The sequence below is a fragment of the Acipenser ruthenus genome, chromosome 9 (assembly GCF_902713425.1).
Source record: "Acipenser ruthenus chromosome 9, fAciRut3.2 maternal haplotype, whole genome shotgun sequence".
Lineage (NCBI taxonomy): Eukaryota > Metazoa > Chordata > Actinopteri > Acipenseriformes > Acipenseridae > Acipenser > Acipenser ruthenus.
The window spans coordinates 22487578-22503855 of record NC_081197.1 but is presented as its reverse complement, the minus strand read 5'-3'; the positions used below and the strand labels follow the sequence as shown (position 1 = coordinate 22503855).

At 39.2% G+C, this 16278-nt stretch overlaps 1 protein-coding gene across 9 annotated transcripts in view; it reads left to right on the top strand.

Annotated features, from left to right (window-relative positions):
- LOC117405863 (synaptojanin-1-like) overlaps positions 1-16278 on the top strand; it is a 92972-nt gene that overhangs the window by 15051 nt on the left and 61643 nt on the right. For all 9 annotated transcript variants that reach the window (XM_059029712.1, XM_059029713.1, XM_059029717.1 and 6 more), the window contains exon 3: positions 10794-10880. In XM_059029712.1, the coding sequence (XP_058885695.1) occupies positions 10794-10880 (87 nt within the window). The remainder of the gene's footprint in view (positions 1-10793; positions 10881-16278) is intronic.

Below are 16278 nucleotides of genomic sequence, written 5' to 3'. Positions count from 1 at the left end.
AAATCAATGTACAGGACTGCTTGCCCTGTTACAACCGGTAACAAAGCTTTGTAACTTTGGAACATTTTTGGGCTTGTACTCGAGATGGCGTTCTCCTGCTTTAAATAAAGATATAACCATTTTGATGAAACCAATAAGACTTTTATATTTCTTTATTCACACTTGCACCCACAGATTTATAATTCAGCATCAGGCAGCACATCTGGTTTTGACCATCTGACCATTAACCACAGCTGCTTGGTCAAAGAACCTGCCCAGCGCGTCGTCACATCCTTGCTCGAGTTGAAAGACACGGGAGCAAGCTAAACAATCAACTCCCAACTCAGGGTCCGGTTGGTCCATTGCTGGCTCTTCTGCCTCCCCCCCCAGAACCTTCACCAACCGCCCCCACATGAAACTGATTGGATTTTGTTTTTTAGTGCCTGAATCAATGACAAAACCAAGCTGGGTTGTGGAAGGGGAATATGTCTCCAATTACTTCCTCCTTCTTAGTCAATGGAGGGAGCAGGGCAGTCACAGCAGCCAACCAATATTTGAAATGCTCGCAGTCATGCTCCAGGGTGACAGGCACTGGCAGGCGAGGGCACAACCCCACTTGTACTCGCGTCACCGTCTGCCCAATTTTTAAATCCACTGAGACCTTTGGATAGGTATGCATATCCCCATGAATACATTTAATATTTACCTGTCCCGTTTTATTGTTCATAAGTTTCATTGTCTTTTGCAATATCTAGTGACTTTAGAGCTCTTAAACATAAAATCACTCAAACATACTTAAATATTGTGTAGTGGACAAAAAGTATAAATATATTTATTTTGCAATTGATGATTACTGGGATACTTAAAGTGCTGCATTCTTGATTTACGCACACTGTCGTCCTCATAGGGCACAACGTGATCACACCCTATTCTGCCCACTATAGAAGGACAGAACTAACACCGTGAATGCTGGAAAAAATCTGGACATGTTTATAGCAAAGATAACGACTGTGTATCTGATAGCAAATGTTTCTACATTCGTTGTCTTGTCACACTATAGAAGACTGCTGAAACATTTGTTGCCATTTCATGTAATTTGTGTCCGATGTTTAATATTCTTTATCAATAAATAATTTATCAATGTAAATGCAGTGCATGGGGGGGGGGGGGCTTGGTATTAAATGTTTGTTTTGTAAAACAAGGCTCTGGCGCCGTTGCTCACAGTATTAGTGAAACCATCCTAGAGGAAAATGGCAGTTGCTTTCAAATTAATAAAATGCTTTCACAGCGGTGCCTTTTCTGATAGGTGGCTGCTTTCATTACTATTTTTCACAAATAAATTGAGGTCCACAAAAGGGCTGTCATGTGAAAGGATTAAGTCCACATTTTTACGTTTTGGTCTGGCGGACCAGTTTTTGGAAGCCCTGCCTATATATTATTATTATTATTATTATTTATTTCTTAGCAGACGCCCTTATCCAGGGCGACTTACAATTGTTACAACATATCACATGATACATTATTTCACATTTTACAGATATCACATTATTTTTTTACATACAATTACCCATTTATACAGTTGGGTTATTACTGGAGCAATCTAGGTAAAGTACCTTGCTCAAGGGTACTTGCTAAAGCTATAGACATATAGCTAATGTTCGGCCACCATTTGCACTGATTACAGTGTGGCATAGACTCTACAAGGTTCTAAAAATGTCTTGAGGGATCCATTCAGCCATTAATATTTCATGCAATTTGTGCAGAGAGGTAGACAGAGGACCGTGATGATGACTGCTTTGTTTAAATGAATACATACATCTTAAGTTGCAACTGGTAAGCACAGGCAGTGGTTCTTTATGACGATATGATTCCTCACCACAATGCTCCCCCAATCACACCATCATAATGTATCAATCTGTTTGTACCACTGAATCACTGATACAGACTGCGACTAAAATGGCTGCAACAACAAAAACGTTTTGACAACTGTTTTTTGGGGGTAAAGCACAAAAAAGCTGCTTTTCCCTTTAAAAGCATGTGTCAATATTTAGGAATGCGACATGACGTCGGTCTGTCTATAAAAAAACAAACATATTGCATTTTCATAAACTGAAGTGCGAGAAGGACGGTAACAGTTTGATTGAATACAAATGCTTGTGAGTGCAGGGTGCTGTATTTACACCAGCAGAATAAGGGAACCCCAGTTTCTTGCAACAGTTTTGATGGTGACCAAACATGTGTGATTACTGTTGTGTAAAAATTTAGATTAAAATGAACAGTTGCATTTAAGAAATGTAGAACAGTGAAAAATTAAAATGTATTCAAAGTGTGTTGCACACATGCCATTAACACTTAAAATAAAGACAATAATAAATGAAGGGCTGTAATGCAGCAAAAAGCACAACACTTAAACAAAAAAGGAAGTGAAAAGGTTACCGTTCCAAGTGAACTCCAATAAACCAACGTTATCTTTTTCATTTGATTGCAGTAAAAAAGAAAGAAAAAACACCATTCACTAAATTTAGCTCTCCGATTGTGCTAATGAAAATATGTAAAATATATGACCATGTGCTTGCTGTGGTGTATTTGATATAATAAATATAGCAGAACGAACTCAATTTAAACTTGTTTTTACTGAAATAAACTGTAACATACTGTCAGATCAGGAATTCACTAAAGCTGAGCAAGGGCGCTGTAGCATGCTGTTTCCCATGTTACATTTGTACAGAATTAAAGGTGTGGTCACCAATTCCCTACACAACACTTGCAAAATATTTAAAATATAAACATGCTGAGTTAATTGCAGTCATCAACTGCATTGATTAACCATTCAGCAGAATGAGGCAACAGTGAGTACAGACACAACAAACCTGGTTGCAGTGGGGTCTCGGTTTTATAACAGCCTTTTAAGATTCATAGATGCAAAATCATAGACGAAGAAAAAAAATAGCAAATATATTAAATGATTACTTTTCACAGGTTTTTACAAAGGAGGACACGGACAACATGCCCCACATGTCGACCTGTTCCTATCCAGTTTTAAATAACTTTAGCATAACAGAGTCAGATGTGTTAAAGGGACTAGGAGCTCTTAAAATAAACAAATCCCCTGGGCCAGATGAGATCCTCCCAATAGTACTCAAAGAAATGAAAGAAGTTATTTACAAACCACTAACCAAGATCATGCAACAGTCTCTTGACACAATTGCAAACGTAATACCGATCCACAAAAATGGAGACAAAACCTAACCAGGTAACTACAGATCAATAAGCCTGACTTCTATTATATGTAAACTTATGGAAACTATAATAAGATCTGAAATGGAAAATTACCTATATGGTAACAATATCCTGGGAGACAGTCAGCATGGTTTTAGGAAAGGGAGTTCATGTCTAACTAACCTACTTGACTTTTTTGAGGATGCAACATTGACAATGGATAGTTGTAAAGCATACGACATGGTTTATTTAGATTTCCAGAAAGCTTTTGACAAAGTCATGCATAAAAGATTAATTCTCAAACTGAACGCAGTAGGGATTCAAGGAAATGCATGCACATGGATTAGGGAGTGGTTAACATGTAGAAAACAGAAAGTACTGATTAGAGGAGAAACCTCAGTGGAGCGAGGTAACCAGTGGAGTACCACAGGGATCAGTATTAGGTCCTCTGCTATTCCTAATCTACATTAATGATTTAGATTCTGGTATAGTAAGCAAACTTGTTAAATTTGCAGATGACACAAAAATAGGAGGAGTGGCAAACACTGTTGCAGCAGCAAAGGTCATTCAAAATGATCTAGACAGCATTCAGAACTGGGTAGACACATGGCAAATTACATTTAATAGAGAAAAGTGTAAAGTATTGCATGCACGCAATAAAAATGTGCATTATAAATATCGTATGGGAGATACTGAAATTGAAGAAGGGAACTATGAAAAAGACCCAGGAGTTTATGTTGACTCAGAAATGTCTTCATCTAGACAATGTGGGGAAGCTATAAAAAAGGCCAACAAGATGCTCAGATATATTGTGAGAAGTGTTGAATTTAAATCAAGGAAAGTAATCTTAAAACTTTTCAATGCATTAGTAAGACCTCATCAGTTCTGGTCACCTCGTTACAAAAAGGATATTGCTGCTCTTGAAAGAGTGCAAAGAAAAGCAACCAGAATTATCCTGGGTTTAAAAGGCATGTCGTATGCAGACAGGCTAAAAGAATTGAATCTATTCAGTCTTGAACAAAGAAGACTATGAGGCGATTTGATTCAAACATTAAAAATTCTAAAAGGAATAGACAGTGTTCCCCAGGGGACTTTTTTGACCTGAAAAAAGAAACAAGGACCAGGGGTCACAAATGGAGATTAGATAAAGGGGCATTCAGAACAGAAAATAGGGGGGTCTTTTTTACACAGAGAATTGTGAGGGTCTGGAACCAACTCCCCAGTAATGTTGTTGAAGCTGACACCCTGGGATCCTTCAAGAAGCTGCTTGATGAGATTCTGGGATCAACCAAACGAGCAAGATGGGCTGAATGGCCTCCTCCTCATTTGTAAACTTTCTTATGTTCTTATAGTTACGGGTTCAGCTGGTGGTCCCTGCTGGAAACACTGGTACTTGAGATGAAAGGGTTGAGAAGCACAGTTCAAGAGTAATCAAGGGAGCTAGTGTATGCCAGGAGAGCACTGTGACACTGCCACCAAAAGCCTGGACAGTCAGACCATGCAAGAGTGGCTGAGTAACTTGTGCAGTCTTCTTCATCTACAGCCTCTCCGCAGGGTACTTTCTTGCTGGTATTCCAGGATTCCAAGTGTTTTTCACAATAATATTCCAGTATTAATCTGAATTATGAAAGCTCCCGCTCGACCATAGAGTACAGTAAGAAAACATGTAAACGTAGTTAAGCAATGATTAGCTGAAATCAACTCTGCCCTACATTAAATCCAATATAAGCATTTTGGTTTTATTTAAAAAAATAAAATAAAATAACAACAATCATCTGTACAAGCTGTCTGAACACTTATTATCCTAATTGATAGGTTTTGTGCTCCACTTGTCCTTGGGTAGGTGTTGTGCTCCATTGTTCTGAACTTAAAGTAATTGTAGCTCACAAAATCGTTCTATACATTTTCTCTGCCATGCACATCCATTCATTATAAAGATCTCAATTGTGCAGTTTTGAAGCATGTTTTAGCAAACATTTACAGTATTTTAATTTGAAAACATGATATCTGGTACTACTCTAGGTTAAAGAAATGTCACTTTTCTAGCCATGCTTTTACACTCTCTTGCGTTTCTTGGGTTATTTCACCTGGAGGTGAAATTGTCCGCACCCCTTCACTGGCTTCTTTCCTGTCAAAGACCAGTCAGCTGCTTCCCGTTACCCATGCTTTCAGCCAGTAACATGCTTTGACCCAGAAGACACTGCTGAGTAGGGTATAGCTGCACTACTGGAGGCAGTCGTCTCAGCAGCACCCAACTTTACGTGTCAGTTTGTGGTGGAACACATATTAAGTGACAAATGTAAAAGAAGCGCCTGGCTTAAAAGGGGTCAATAGGGAAGCATAACTGTTGCAAGCTATTAAGATGGATAATACCCTTTTGACACTGCTGGGGTGAATTGACACAGACTTCCTGGAAGACATGGCTGCAGACATAGATTTATTTAACCTGGAGTTGTCCAGATATCAATATTTAAAGTGAAAGCACATGTTTGCTCTAACATTTGTTTCTTTAAAAACGACACCTTTTGAAACCTGTATAGCGAGTGGAAGTGCAAAAGGGTAAGATGTATGGAATTATTTCAGCTACAATTACTCTAATATGAAAATCAGGTATGCTGCTGAGGATATGGATGAAACAGATCGGTATTCCTTTCCCAGATACTGTACTAATATAAGTGATATAAATCAGCTTGTCTCTGTTATCATACAGCTGCTGTTTAGCTGCATACTAAGTTATTATGCTTAGGATTTCTGAAAAAAAAACAATTGAAACTGAAATGTCAGCGCCCCATAAATGTCCCTCTTGTATAGTATATTTTTTGTATATTGTATATTGGTCTGTGATTGCGTCACAGACCAATAAGATCTATTTTAACAATATAAACAGCAGCTGTAATACACAGTAGTGCTGGGATGGGCACAGAATTGTCATGTTTGAATGCTCTTCAAAATGCGGTTGTTTTTGTTCCCTGCATTAGTTGTTCAAATAATCCTGAATTGATTTTAGTCAAAAGGTGAAGAGAGATGAATGGAAATGGAATTAGTGTTGCAGTACAAAATTATTATTTATTTCTTAGCAGACACCCTTATCCAGGGCAACTTACAATTGTTACAAGATATCACATTATTTTTACATACAGTTACCCATTAGACAGTTGGGTTTTTACTGGAGCAATCTAGGTAAATAACTTTTCTCAAGGGTACAGCAGCAGTGTCCTATCGTTCTTTATATAGTCCTAGCTCAAAACGAAACCTAAGCTGTGAACTCTGTCACATGATGAGAGGCTTAACTTCAGGCAGTTGTAGGTGGCTTTTACAGTGCCTGAGTAATATGTGCGTAACCTTCGGTGTGCTGGCGCCTCATAATGAATGAGGCTGAGTTTTAAGAGTTAAAGCGAAAGTCCCCACTTGCAAAACAACACCTAGACTTAATATCGTATTTTTTTTTCCAAAACTGTTTACTTATACTGCAGTATACTGAGTTTCCATAATGCTCAAAGATAGCGGCCGAGAATCATGTACGAGAGAATAAAGTCTCGCAGCACTTAAAATATCCAGCACGACTTTTTAAAATTGTATTTATTTTAACCAGAACTACTCAGACTGCGGCTCATAGTGCTTTCGTCACTGATACCCACTTCCTTAGAGATTGTTGTAGCGTTTCAGGCATTCTAAACTGGGTGGAAAATACAGATTGCTTGGTGTCTTAAAATATCTCTGCGGGATTTTCCCGCACTGAAAATTGCAGATATGCGGGAGCAGCTTGGAAAATGCACGATTCCCACGATCCCGCGCTGAAATTCAAGCCCTGCAGTGGGAAACCCAATTTAAAATCTGTACATGATCCGTCCAATTTGTCAAAACAGAAACCAGGTTATATAGGAACACATAGAGCGATTGCACAATACAAGCTGAATCAAAAACCTGTTGATTTAAAAAATCAATAAAAAGATCATTACCTGACTGATATCATAAAACAAATAAATAAATCTAAGGGTGCCGTGCTAGGCTTTGCGTAGGGCGGCAAGTTGCAGAGCACCGGCCCTGGTGATAGCCATAGTGTGGGTGGGTTTATTTGAAAAATAGTTTGGAGTTTGTAGTGTTCTTGTTTAAACCTTTGTTTTGTTCCAGTGTTTTGTTTATTTATGTTTGTTAAATAAAAGTGCTTCGACCAGCCTTGATCTGGGGGCTAAACCACAGAGCCATATTTTGAAGTGTAAAAGGCCAGTTTCTGAGAGAACTTTTTTTTAATAATATAAACTAGCAAGAAACTACGAAGAACAACAATTCAACTGATCCTTCCTGCAACTAACATTTCTCTTTTAATGTTTTTTTGGTACACCTTATAGGTGTTTTATTTCTCTTTCCATTTTCACTTGTTTCAAAATCGGGCCGTTGGTACCGATCTGTGGAACAAGTACTTCAGAGAAACCAATCAATACTGATGCACATACTGTATTTTATCTGCTTGTATCATGGATTTTTCCAGTAAATATCTCATTCAAGGTCGTTGAATGCCCATGTGTAAAACTGTCTGTGGCAAGAAACATGATTCTGCATATGGTTAGAAATGCATTTTAAGAGCAGGGGAATACTGTGTCTGTGGCTCCATTAGGAGCTCACACTTTATTTAAAAGCCACCCAACCGAACTAAATGTAATTATTTTACTGAAGCGTCTGTGTGTGAAGAATGCACTTCTCTACACCCAGCACACATGTCGGAAGGCATGAGCTCCATACTGCCTGCTCTGTACTACTGCCTTGTGTAAAAAGTAATAGATTACCGTACAGTACCTTCAAATTAGTTGAGTATTGTCACTGATATCTTATTTATAGAAAATGCAAACATCTGTGGCATAAACAAGATACCAGTAAGTTATGAAAAACCATGACATACAGCATTCAAATAAAATAGGATAAATACCTAGATAAAAATTTAGGTTTAAATGTATTTATTTATTGTTAACTAGTAAGCCTATACAATCACTAGTAATTAAAACATTGATAGGCTACTGGTAGTTGTAAATCCCCATCAGGTTCCTCTGCTGTGTATTGACAAAATGACCATCTTCAGTGCAGTGACGTCATAAGTAAGCAATAAGGCAGTCCAGGGTGTGTGTTGTACTCTAATATCGCCACGACCCAGGTGCGTTGTAAACCACAAGGTGAAGCCGAGTGGCTTCAGCTGCCTGGGAAGTACAGCACACACCCTGGAGTGCCTTATTGCATTATAAAATGGGTTAACTAAATAGAAAAAAAACGTAAAAACTGTTTTTGATTACCACAAAATTCATTTTTATTAAATATCCTTATGCCAAGACTGACCTAAGAAAAGATTGTCCCTTTAGAACTTTTTAAAATAAAACAAAGTGCATTAAAAAAAGGTAATTAAAAGCAAAACACATGTTTATAGACAGTGAATTGATTAAACACAAGAAGAGCTATGTCTAGCTGTTGAATTGAACATTGCCATTGAAAGTTCAGTTTTGAAGATGTATAGGCATTTTATCTAGATTGTCAATCTGAGCAGCAGGTTGAGCTGCAGCAAGCAAATTGGAGCAGCCTGGCGTTGCTTTTCTCATTCTGTTACTTAAAGATGGTTCCCAGTATTTCTTATTTTATTTTTTTTAATTTGGAGTGACCAATTATTATTTTTATTTATTTTTCCCCCAATTTGGGAAAACAAAGTTTTTTCTCCTCACCGCAGTGAGTCGCTTTTATGCTGAGCAATCAAGAGCAGCGGTGGGTGGACTACTGATCCTTGAGAACAGAGATCACCTGTTCTGCTTTTTATCCACTCTGAGTGTGCTCTGTGTCTGTCAGAGCCAATGCGACGCCCCCTTCGGAGTCCCCAGCAAAGTTCGGCCTCTTTGCACAGCCTGGACGTTAACTGGCGCTGTCCAAGCTGTGTGACTCGTCCTGCACTCCCAGCGGCAGCGCTTTAACTGGATGCCTTGTATACCACACTGTTTCAGAATCCAGGTGACTTAGTTCCTGACGTCTAGGATGTAAATAAAAACTCGAGACACCTTTAGGGATTTTACTTATGTACTTTTTCAAACTTCGTACGGGACAGAAAGGATTGCTAGGGAGGAGTAAATGAACCCCCATAATGAACATTATGCTTCTTGTGATCCTCAAACGAGTCTGCCTTTAAATCATGCAGCCCCTCTTTGCCATGTCTGGCCATGTTCAGCTGCACGTTAAGCCACATCTTCCTCAGCAGACCGTGGCAGGGCTGCTGACTTTTAAATTTTTTTAAATCATCCTCTGTGATCTGGGGGTAGTGTCAAGCTTCATCCATACCGGATTTGCAGTACCGCTTTAAACATTGTTTGTACTCTGGAATACCGGGTCACTAATCAAACTGACTTTGCGGTCTAAGGCTGGACTAAAAAACGGTTTAGACCGGCTCATAGGTTCACTCAATACACCCGTCCCTCTAAACTACAGACACTGGCATAACATTCCCGTAGCAGAATACTTTTTAAATCAATGTGTAACGATTTTTATTTTAACCAGTGGAATGGGATGTCCAGGCAGTGTTCCTTTTTGAGTATTTTGTTGTTCTTTTCTTTTTTTCTTTTTTGAATGTCTGGAAGCTGTGCTTCAGTAAGTTCAAGATGCCAACTTACTGTTTTTTTTTCAGAATTCTAGTAGCATATAAAAATGGATATCTACTGGTCATTTGCCCCTTTTTGAAAAGAGGTGCAGACCCATGGTGATATACTATGTCAGCACCCCCCATGTGACATGTTTTGACCAATCGGGATAGGGTATTTAAAATTTAAAAGACTCTTTTAATATAGTCCTTCACAAACTACCTAGTGCAACGATGTGTGTTCAAAACAAAATTAAATATGTATATACATTATGTTCATGTTGATGTAAACATTGGTGGTATAAACAAGCTATGATGTGAAAAAACATGAATTACAGAATTTATGTCATGGGTGGAAAATGGTGCAAGGATAACAAACTCACCCAAGGACTCGTGTGTTATCGCCAGGTCCAGCCATGACAGAAATACCATGGTTTTTCATCACATATCCTATTTCTCTATCTTTCTTTCGATCTAATATACTGTGTTGCCACTTTAGTCTACGCAGTCTATTAAACAATTAAAATGATAACCATTTTTAATTGAGTGTATCAACAATATTTAAGCTTGGGTGTTCAAACAAGGTTTCTTGTTACTTAAGGTTTGTATCCAATTGAGGACGTTTGGAAATACTTTTAGTTGAAACGTTTGTCATAGAATTATTATTTTTTGTGTACTACGTTTGTATCCAATGTAGAGATGTCACACATAATATTTGGAATACAGTATACAGTCTCTAGGGAACTGCTTGCAGTATACAATTGTGTGGTAACTTAAGATATTCTCGAAATCCCATTCGGGCCCTGGATCCAAAAAAGACATGTTAAATGTATGTGTGCACATTCTGTTGCCCAGCGCCCAGCAGCAGAAAGCACAACACTGTTACAACCTTCCATTCTGCCACGCAAACTCCCAGAGAAGCTTTTGAAGGTGCTTGTTATGGAAGTATTTTAAATCCATCTTTCTAATATGCTCGCTCACTTTTATTTAACAGCTACAGCAGAGAAGGAGGCTATTAAAAACGCATACTCAAAAATGCTGGACGCCTACGGGATCCTGGGAGTTTTAAGACTTAATCTAGGTGAGTTGTGTTTCTTTTTTTTTTTAAATTAATTTAATAATTTTTGTCCCATGTGATTAATTTTGCTGAAGCTTCACCATAAGAAAATGTGTTTATTTAATGAAGGTTGTGTACACAGGGAGGCCATTTACAATTGCATCCCACAGTAGAGTATCCACACATTCAAGCTAACAAGGTCAGGTTTGTTGCTTCTTGCAACTCATAGGGGGTTATTTTCAAAGGAGATCCGCTGAAGCCTCGCATTATTTCGACCATTTTTTTCTGCACTTTCTGTTTTTGTCTTTTCACCGATCTCAGTATTTTCTAAAGCTGTGGAAAACACGGTGGGACTATCCGCTAGTTTGGTTTATTAGTTAGTCTGACAGTTTCTTTTGGCGGAATATGTAATGATCTAAGAATCATTAATAAAATGACCAAACCATCCACCTAATATACACATGGCATTTGAGAAGAATTGTACACAGTTGTTTTTAGTTTTAAGTATGATTTATAATTGAGTGTTTTAAACTTGTGGATGAACATACAATAAATCCAGTACATTCCTCAAAGTAAGTTAGCTTTCATTTCACTCCAGGAACCGTCTTCAGTTTTACAATGCAGTATTCATTATTTTGATGCATATGCGCTACTTGTTGTACCATTTTGTTTTAGCACTGTTCCTTTTTTTAGTAAATATTTATGATTTTGGAATGTTTTGATATTATGCTTGTTCCAATGTTGGCTTAAAAATTAAACATTACTCAGCACACTTTAGTACTTCGAAATATATAAATAAATAAATCAGAGGGTTTGATTTTTATTTAAAAGCATACAGTTGTAATCAAAAATGTACATACCCCAATGGAAATGTATATTTTCTAGAAATTGCTCTGAAAATGTCAATGAACGGTCCTCAGGGCAGTGGGGTTGACCCAGTCCTGATGGGGTCATATTTTGACTTGGGATAATATAAAAATGAAAAAAAAATTAAAAGTTTTTTTTTTTTTTTTGGATGTACACAAAAGGTTTACTTAAAAAAAAATACCTATTACAAATTACATATCTCAATATTTATATTTATTAAATGGTTATTTCATATAATCCATTTTTTTCAAACTATTTAATTTCTTACCATTTAATATGACATGGTATTTCTTCTGTATTTTTTTTCTATTGCAGTTCCTGCTTGGATCATTAGTGTGCCATGATTAATAGATACAGGTGATGAAATGTGTTAAATAAATATCCTATATTTCAACAGTGTGCAATAAATGAAGCTCACCTAATCAGCTTTTCTAAGTTTTGTTTAGAAGCTGCCCTGATTGCAGAAACAGAAATATCCTTCTGAAGTAGTTAAGTATGGTAGTGTGAAAGGGTTCTTGCTTGTGGGTGCGTGCATTCGCTGCTGAGTGACAGGCAGGAGACCAGACAGGTTGAAATTGACACGCCCCGAAGGCGCGCAGGATGTATTTACACACATACACACAACAACTCACGTGACACTATCCAACCATGGTAGCTCACTGAGTGCATACGGCCAGCGTACGAAAAACAAAATAAAACACAATACAAAAAACTATAAAATAAAAGGTGCCGTAAAAACGGCGTGCGCTACTCCCTAATGCATGGAGGTCCCGCTTGCTCACCTCGCTATACTTTAAAGGGATCTACCATCCCCAAACTAATCTTTATGTATCAACACAAACCCCGACTCCGGCTGTCGGGGGTTTTGGCAGCTTCTTTTGGCTCCGATCCCTGTTCACCATCATGGCGATCGGAGGATTTCAGCAACTTATTTCTCTCACTATGCTCGGGTAGCGTGGACGACCTTCAGCCCGTTGTCCGTGGCTTTGCAGCAGCCCCGAGGTGAACAAACAGGACCTCTTTATACCTGACACCGTGCTGGAACACACCTACCCGCTGATCATCCACAGCTGGCAATCACACACAGCAGGCAGGCGATCCCAGGAGCGTCAGGTACTGCAATAAATTAAATAACCATTACACACATTTACACAACATTAAATTAACAATGTATTCACACACAAACCCCCTCTTCATGTGCAGGGCTCCTGCCCTGCTACAGGTAGTAATAGTAATCCACGAAGGCAAACCCTTTAAGTTTCTCTGAATAGTTGTACAGTAGTCTCCGGCTAAGAGAATACCCCTCGGAAAGCAAGCGAAGTGTAGCTGAAGTGTTCTCTAAGACAGAGTTAGCCACCAGACACAATATTAATCAATAAATAAAAAAATATGTATTACTGGTACTTTATCATTATAGAATGGTGAAGCAACTCACCAGAACGGGAAACGCCAAATTGCTGGGCGAATTGTGTCTGATTTCAGGGTTTTTTCAAGAGCTCGAACGATTTCCAAGTGTTTGTAGCAAGAGAAACAGCGCAGCATTTTGCCATTTTGTTTACAAGCCATTTTGTAGTGAGGAGGTGAACTCATGAAACTCAGAATACACAACAAGGCAATGATATGATGGCAGTTCTGGAAAGATTTTAATAAACCAATCAATGTGCCTCAAGACACTCTCGCGATGACAAGTCGCTTTTGAAAAGACTGAATGAATCGCAATCGGTGCCAAGAAGGTGTTCTTTTAAGCAAAGTTCCTGTTCTTTAGATGGAGTATTTACATTTGGGAAAAATCAGAGACTCAGTGCGCAGTTGGCTCAGTTTAACAGCAAGAGCCACACTTGGTAAAGTTGCGCTGGTAAGCGAGTTTGACACTGTCTGACGTGTCGGGAAGTGAGCAAAGTTTCCCTGTTGCATGTGATTTCCCCACAAACACAGTTTCATTTGGAAGGCTTTCACAGCATCATACATGTCAGTAATAACATGTTTGCGACCCTGCAGTTTAACATTCAGTGAGCTGAGTCCGTTTTGTCACATAAGAAACCAAGGTCACACAGCCAGCTCTCATCCCAAAGCTCCTTGATTTCTTTCCTCTTCATTTCCATGAAAAGGGCGATTTCCTCACGCAACTCAAAAAAATCTCTTGAGCACTTTACTCCGACTTAGCCAACGCACCTCTGTGTGGTATGGCACATCATCACATTCGACATTCAGCTTGTCAAGAAGTGACCGAAACTGGCGGTGGTTCAATCCCTTGGCCCTGATGAAATTCACTGTTTTTGTAACAACGCTCATTATGTGTTCCGTCTACAGTATTTTGCCACAAAGCGCCTCTTGGTGTATGATACAGTGGTATGTTGTTAGCTGGCCCGGGCAATTTTCCCCCTGCATCATCTCTCGCACCTGCGCTACCAGCCCACTCTTTTCACCACACATAGCTGGAGCCCCATCTGTTATCAGTCCCACCAATTTCTCCCATGGCAACTTCATCTCATCTACACACCTCTCGACCTATTGAAAAATGTCCTTCCCTGTGGTAGTGCCATGCATCGCTATGACACCCAAAAGCTCTTCAGTGACGGATAGGTCGGGATTCACCTCGCGGATGAAAATTGACAACAGAGCTGTGTCCGTAGCGTCTGTGCTCTCGTCAGCAGCCAGTGAGTATGCAATGAAGTCTTTTGCTTTTTCACTGAGCTGATCTTGCAGATTGGTAGCTAACTCATCCACTCTCTCGGCTATGGTATTTCTCGAGAGACTAACGTTTGCAAATGCTTGCCTTTTGTCTGGACACACTACCTCGCTAACTTTAAGCATGCACTGCTTTATGAAATCACCCTTGGGGAAGGGCTTGTCTGATTTAGCTATTTCCTCTGCTACAATGAAACTTGCCTTTACAGCCGCATCACTCTGTGATTTTGCCATGGTGAACATATTCTGTTGGAGCTCAAGACTTTTCTTTAACTCTGCCACCTTCTGTAGCCTTTGCTCTCTATCCAAGTCTCCATATTTGTCTCTGTGTTTGCTCTCGTGTATCACTACTGATACACTCTCTTTGCAAATTAGACAAACAGGTTTTTCCCTGTGCTCCATGAACATGTATTCGATCTCCCACCTGTCCTGGAAAGTTCTGCCCTCTCTGTCCACTTTCCTTTTAGCCATTTTTGATGGCTGGCTAGCTTGCTAGCTATTCTTGAGTGAGTGATTGTGTTGTGACAGGTTTTAAGTTAAGTGTATGTGTGACACAGCGCACTGTAACGGAATGCTCAGTGTATATATGCCGTGGTTCGTGCCAGAGCGTGCAGTGCATGTTCGGACTTGTAGTGAATAGAGAGCCAAAGTATTATGTCACTTCCTGTCCCACGGGTTCCAGAAGTGAAATTGGCTTTTTTTTAAAACCTGCAATTATTAAAATATATATTTAAAATACAGTTATGTGTCACAATCATTCAGAAATTGTAGTGGAAACTAGATTCATTTCACGCCAAATATGTTGTCTTCGCTTAAAGAACTGCATTTCCCAACCTAAAACAAGCTGAAGTTCCTGAGGAGTGACAGAGCTCCGTGAGGACAAGGCCAGTTTACTCGCAGCGGGGGTGATTTTTGTTGAGCAGAGTTTGCGTGCGAGACTAAATTTATGAAGTATTGGTGAATTAAAACCTTAATAAAAATGATCTAGCCCACTAGCAAGGTTGATCCAAGGTAAACGTATTGCTAACTAACTAGTTATTTAACTATGAAGCGAAAGCTAGCAAGCTAATACCCCAATCAAAATGTTGGAACACTCCGAACTCTGAGTTAGCGGTTTTCTGCAGGGATAATGTAGTTCGTTTGTGGAATATAACGTACACAGAGTTGTACCTTTATCAATTCTTCAATAATTTGCAAGATGTTTCAGCCTATTACATAGCTTATGAAGTATCTAACAACGAAAGGTAAACGTTAAACCGGTTCAAGGTTTCAATTATCAGTAATTGCTGATATTGCAAACCTCTATGGAGAAATACATGGGGAAAATTCTCTTCTGGAACCCGCACTTCAGCTCTCTATAGCGGACTGGTCGCGGGTCAAAATGAATTGACTGATAGAAATAGTCTCGCAGGCCGGATTTAGATGCGTTGCGGGCGTATGCGGCGCGTGAGCCTTGAGTTTGACACATGTGCTGTAGTTGGTACTTAGTAAACTTATGGAATGCATTGATGGAAATGTCCAGTGTGATTTTTGACGCGTCTCCCGATGGCTTGGACAATCCAGTTCTGTCAATTATTTTCTTTTTATGATTTCAAGGCGAATAAACCTGGCTTGTTTTGTGCTGATGTCAGATACTAGCTCTGTCAGCACAGCGATTGCCCAAACGTTCACAAAGTACCAGGTAAGTTGGGAAAATGTGGCCTCGATTTGCACAGATTCTGCTTCATCATCAGGGAACCTAGGAATCTGTTTGCTGCAGAAAAACACTTTGAAAGTGTACCAATAAATACTTCCTGTAAAAACTGTTATTCAATAGTACTGTTTGTGTATCTTTTAATCTGACGGGGGTGGGGGGGGGGGGGGGGCG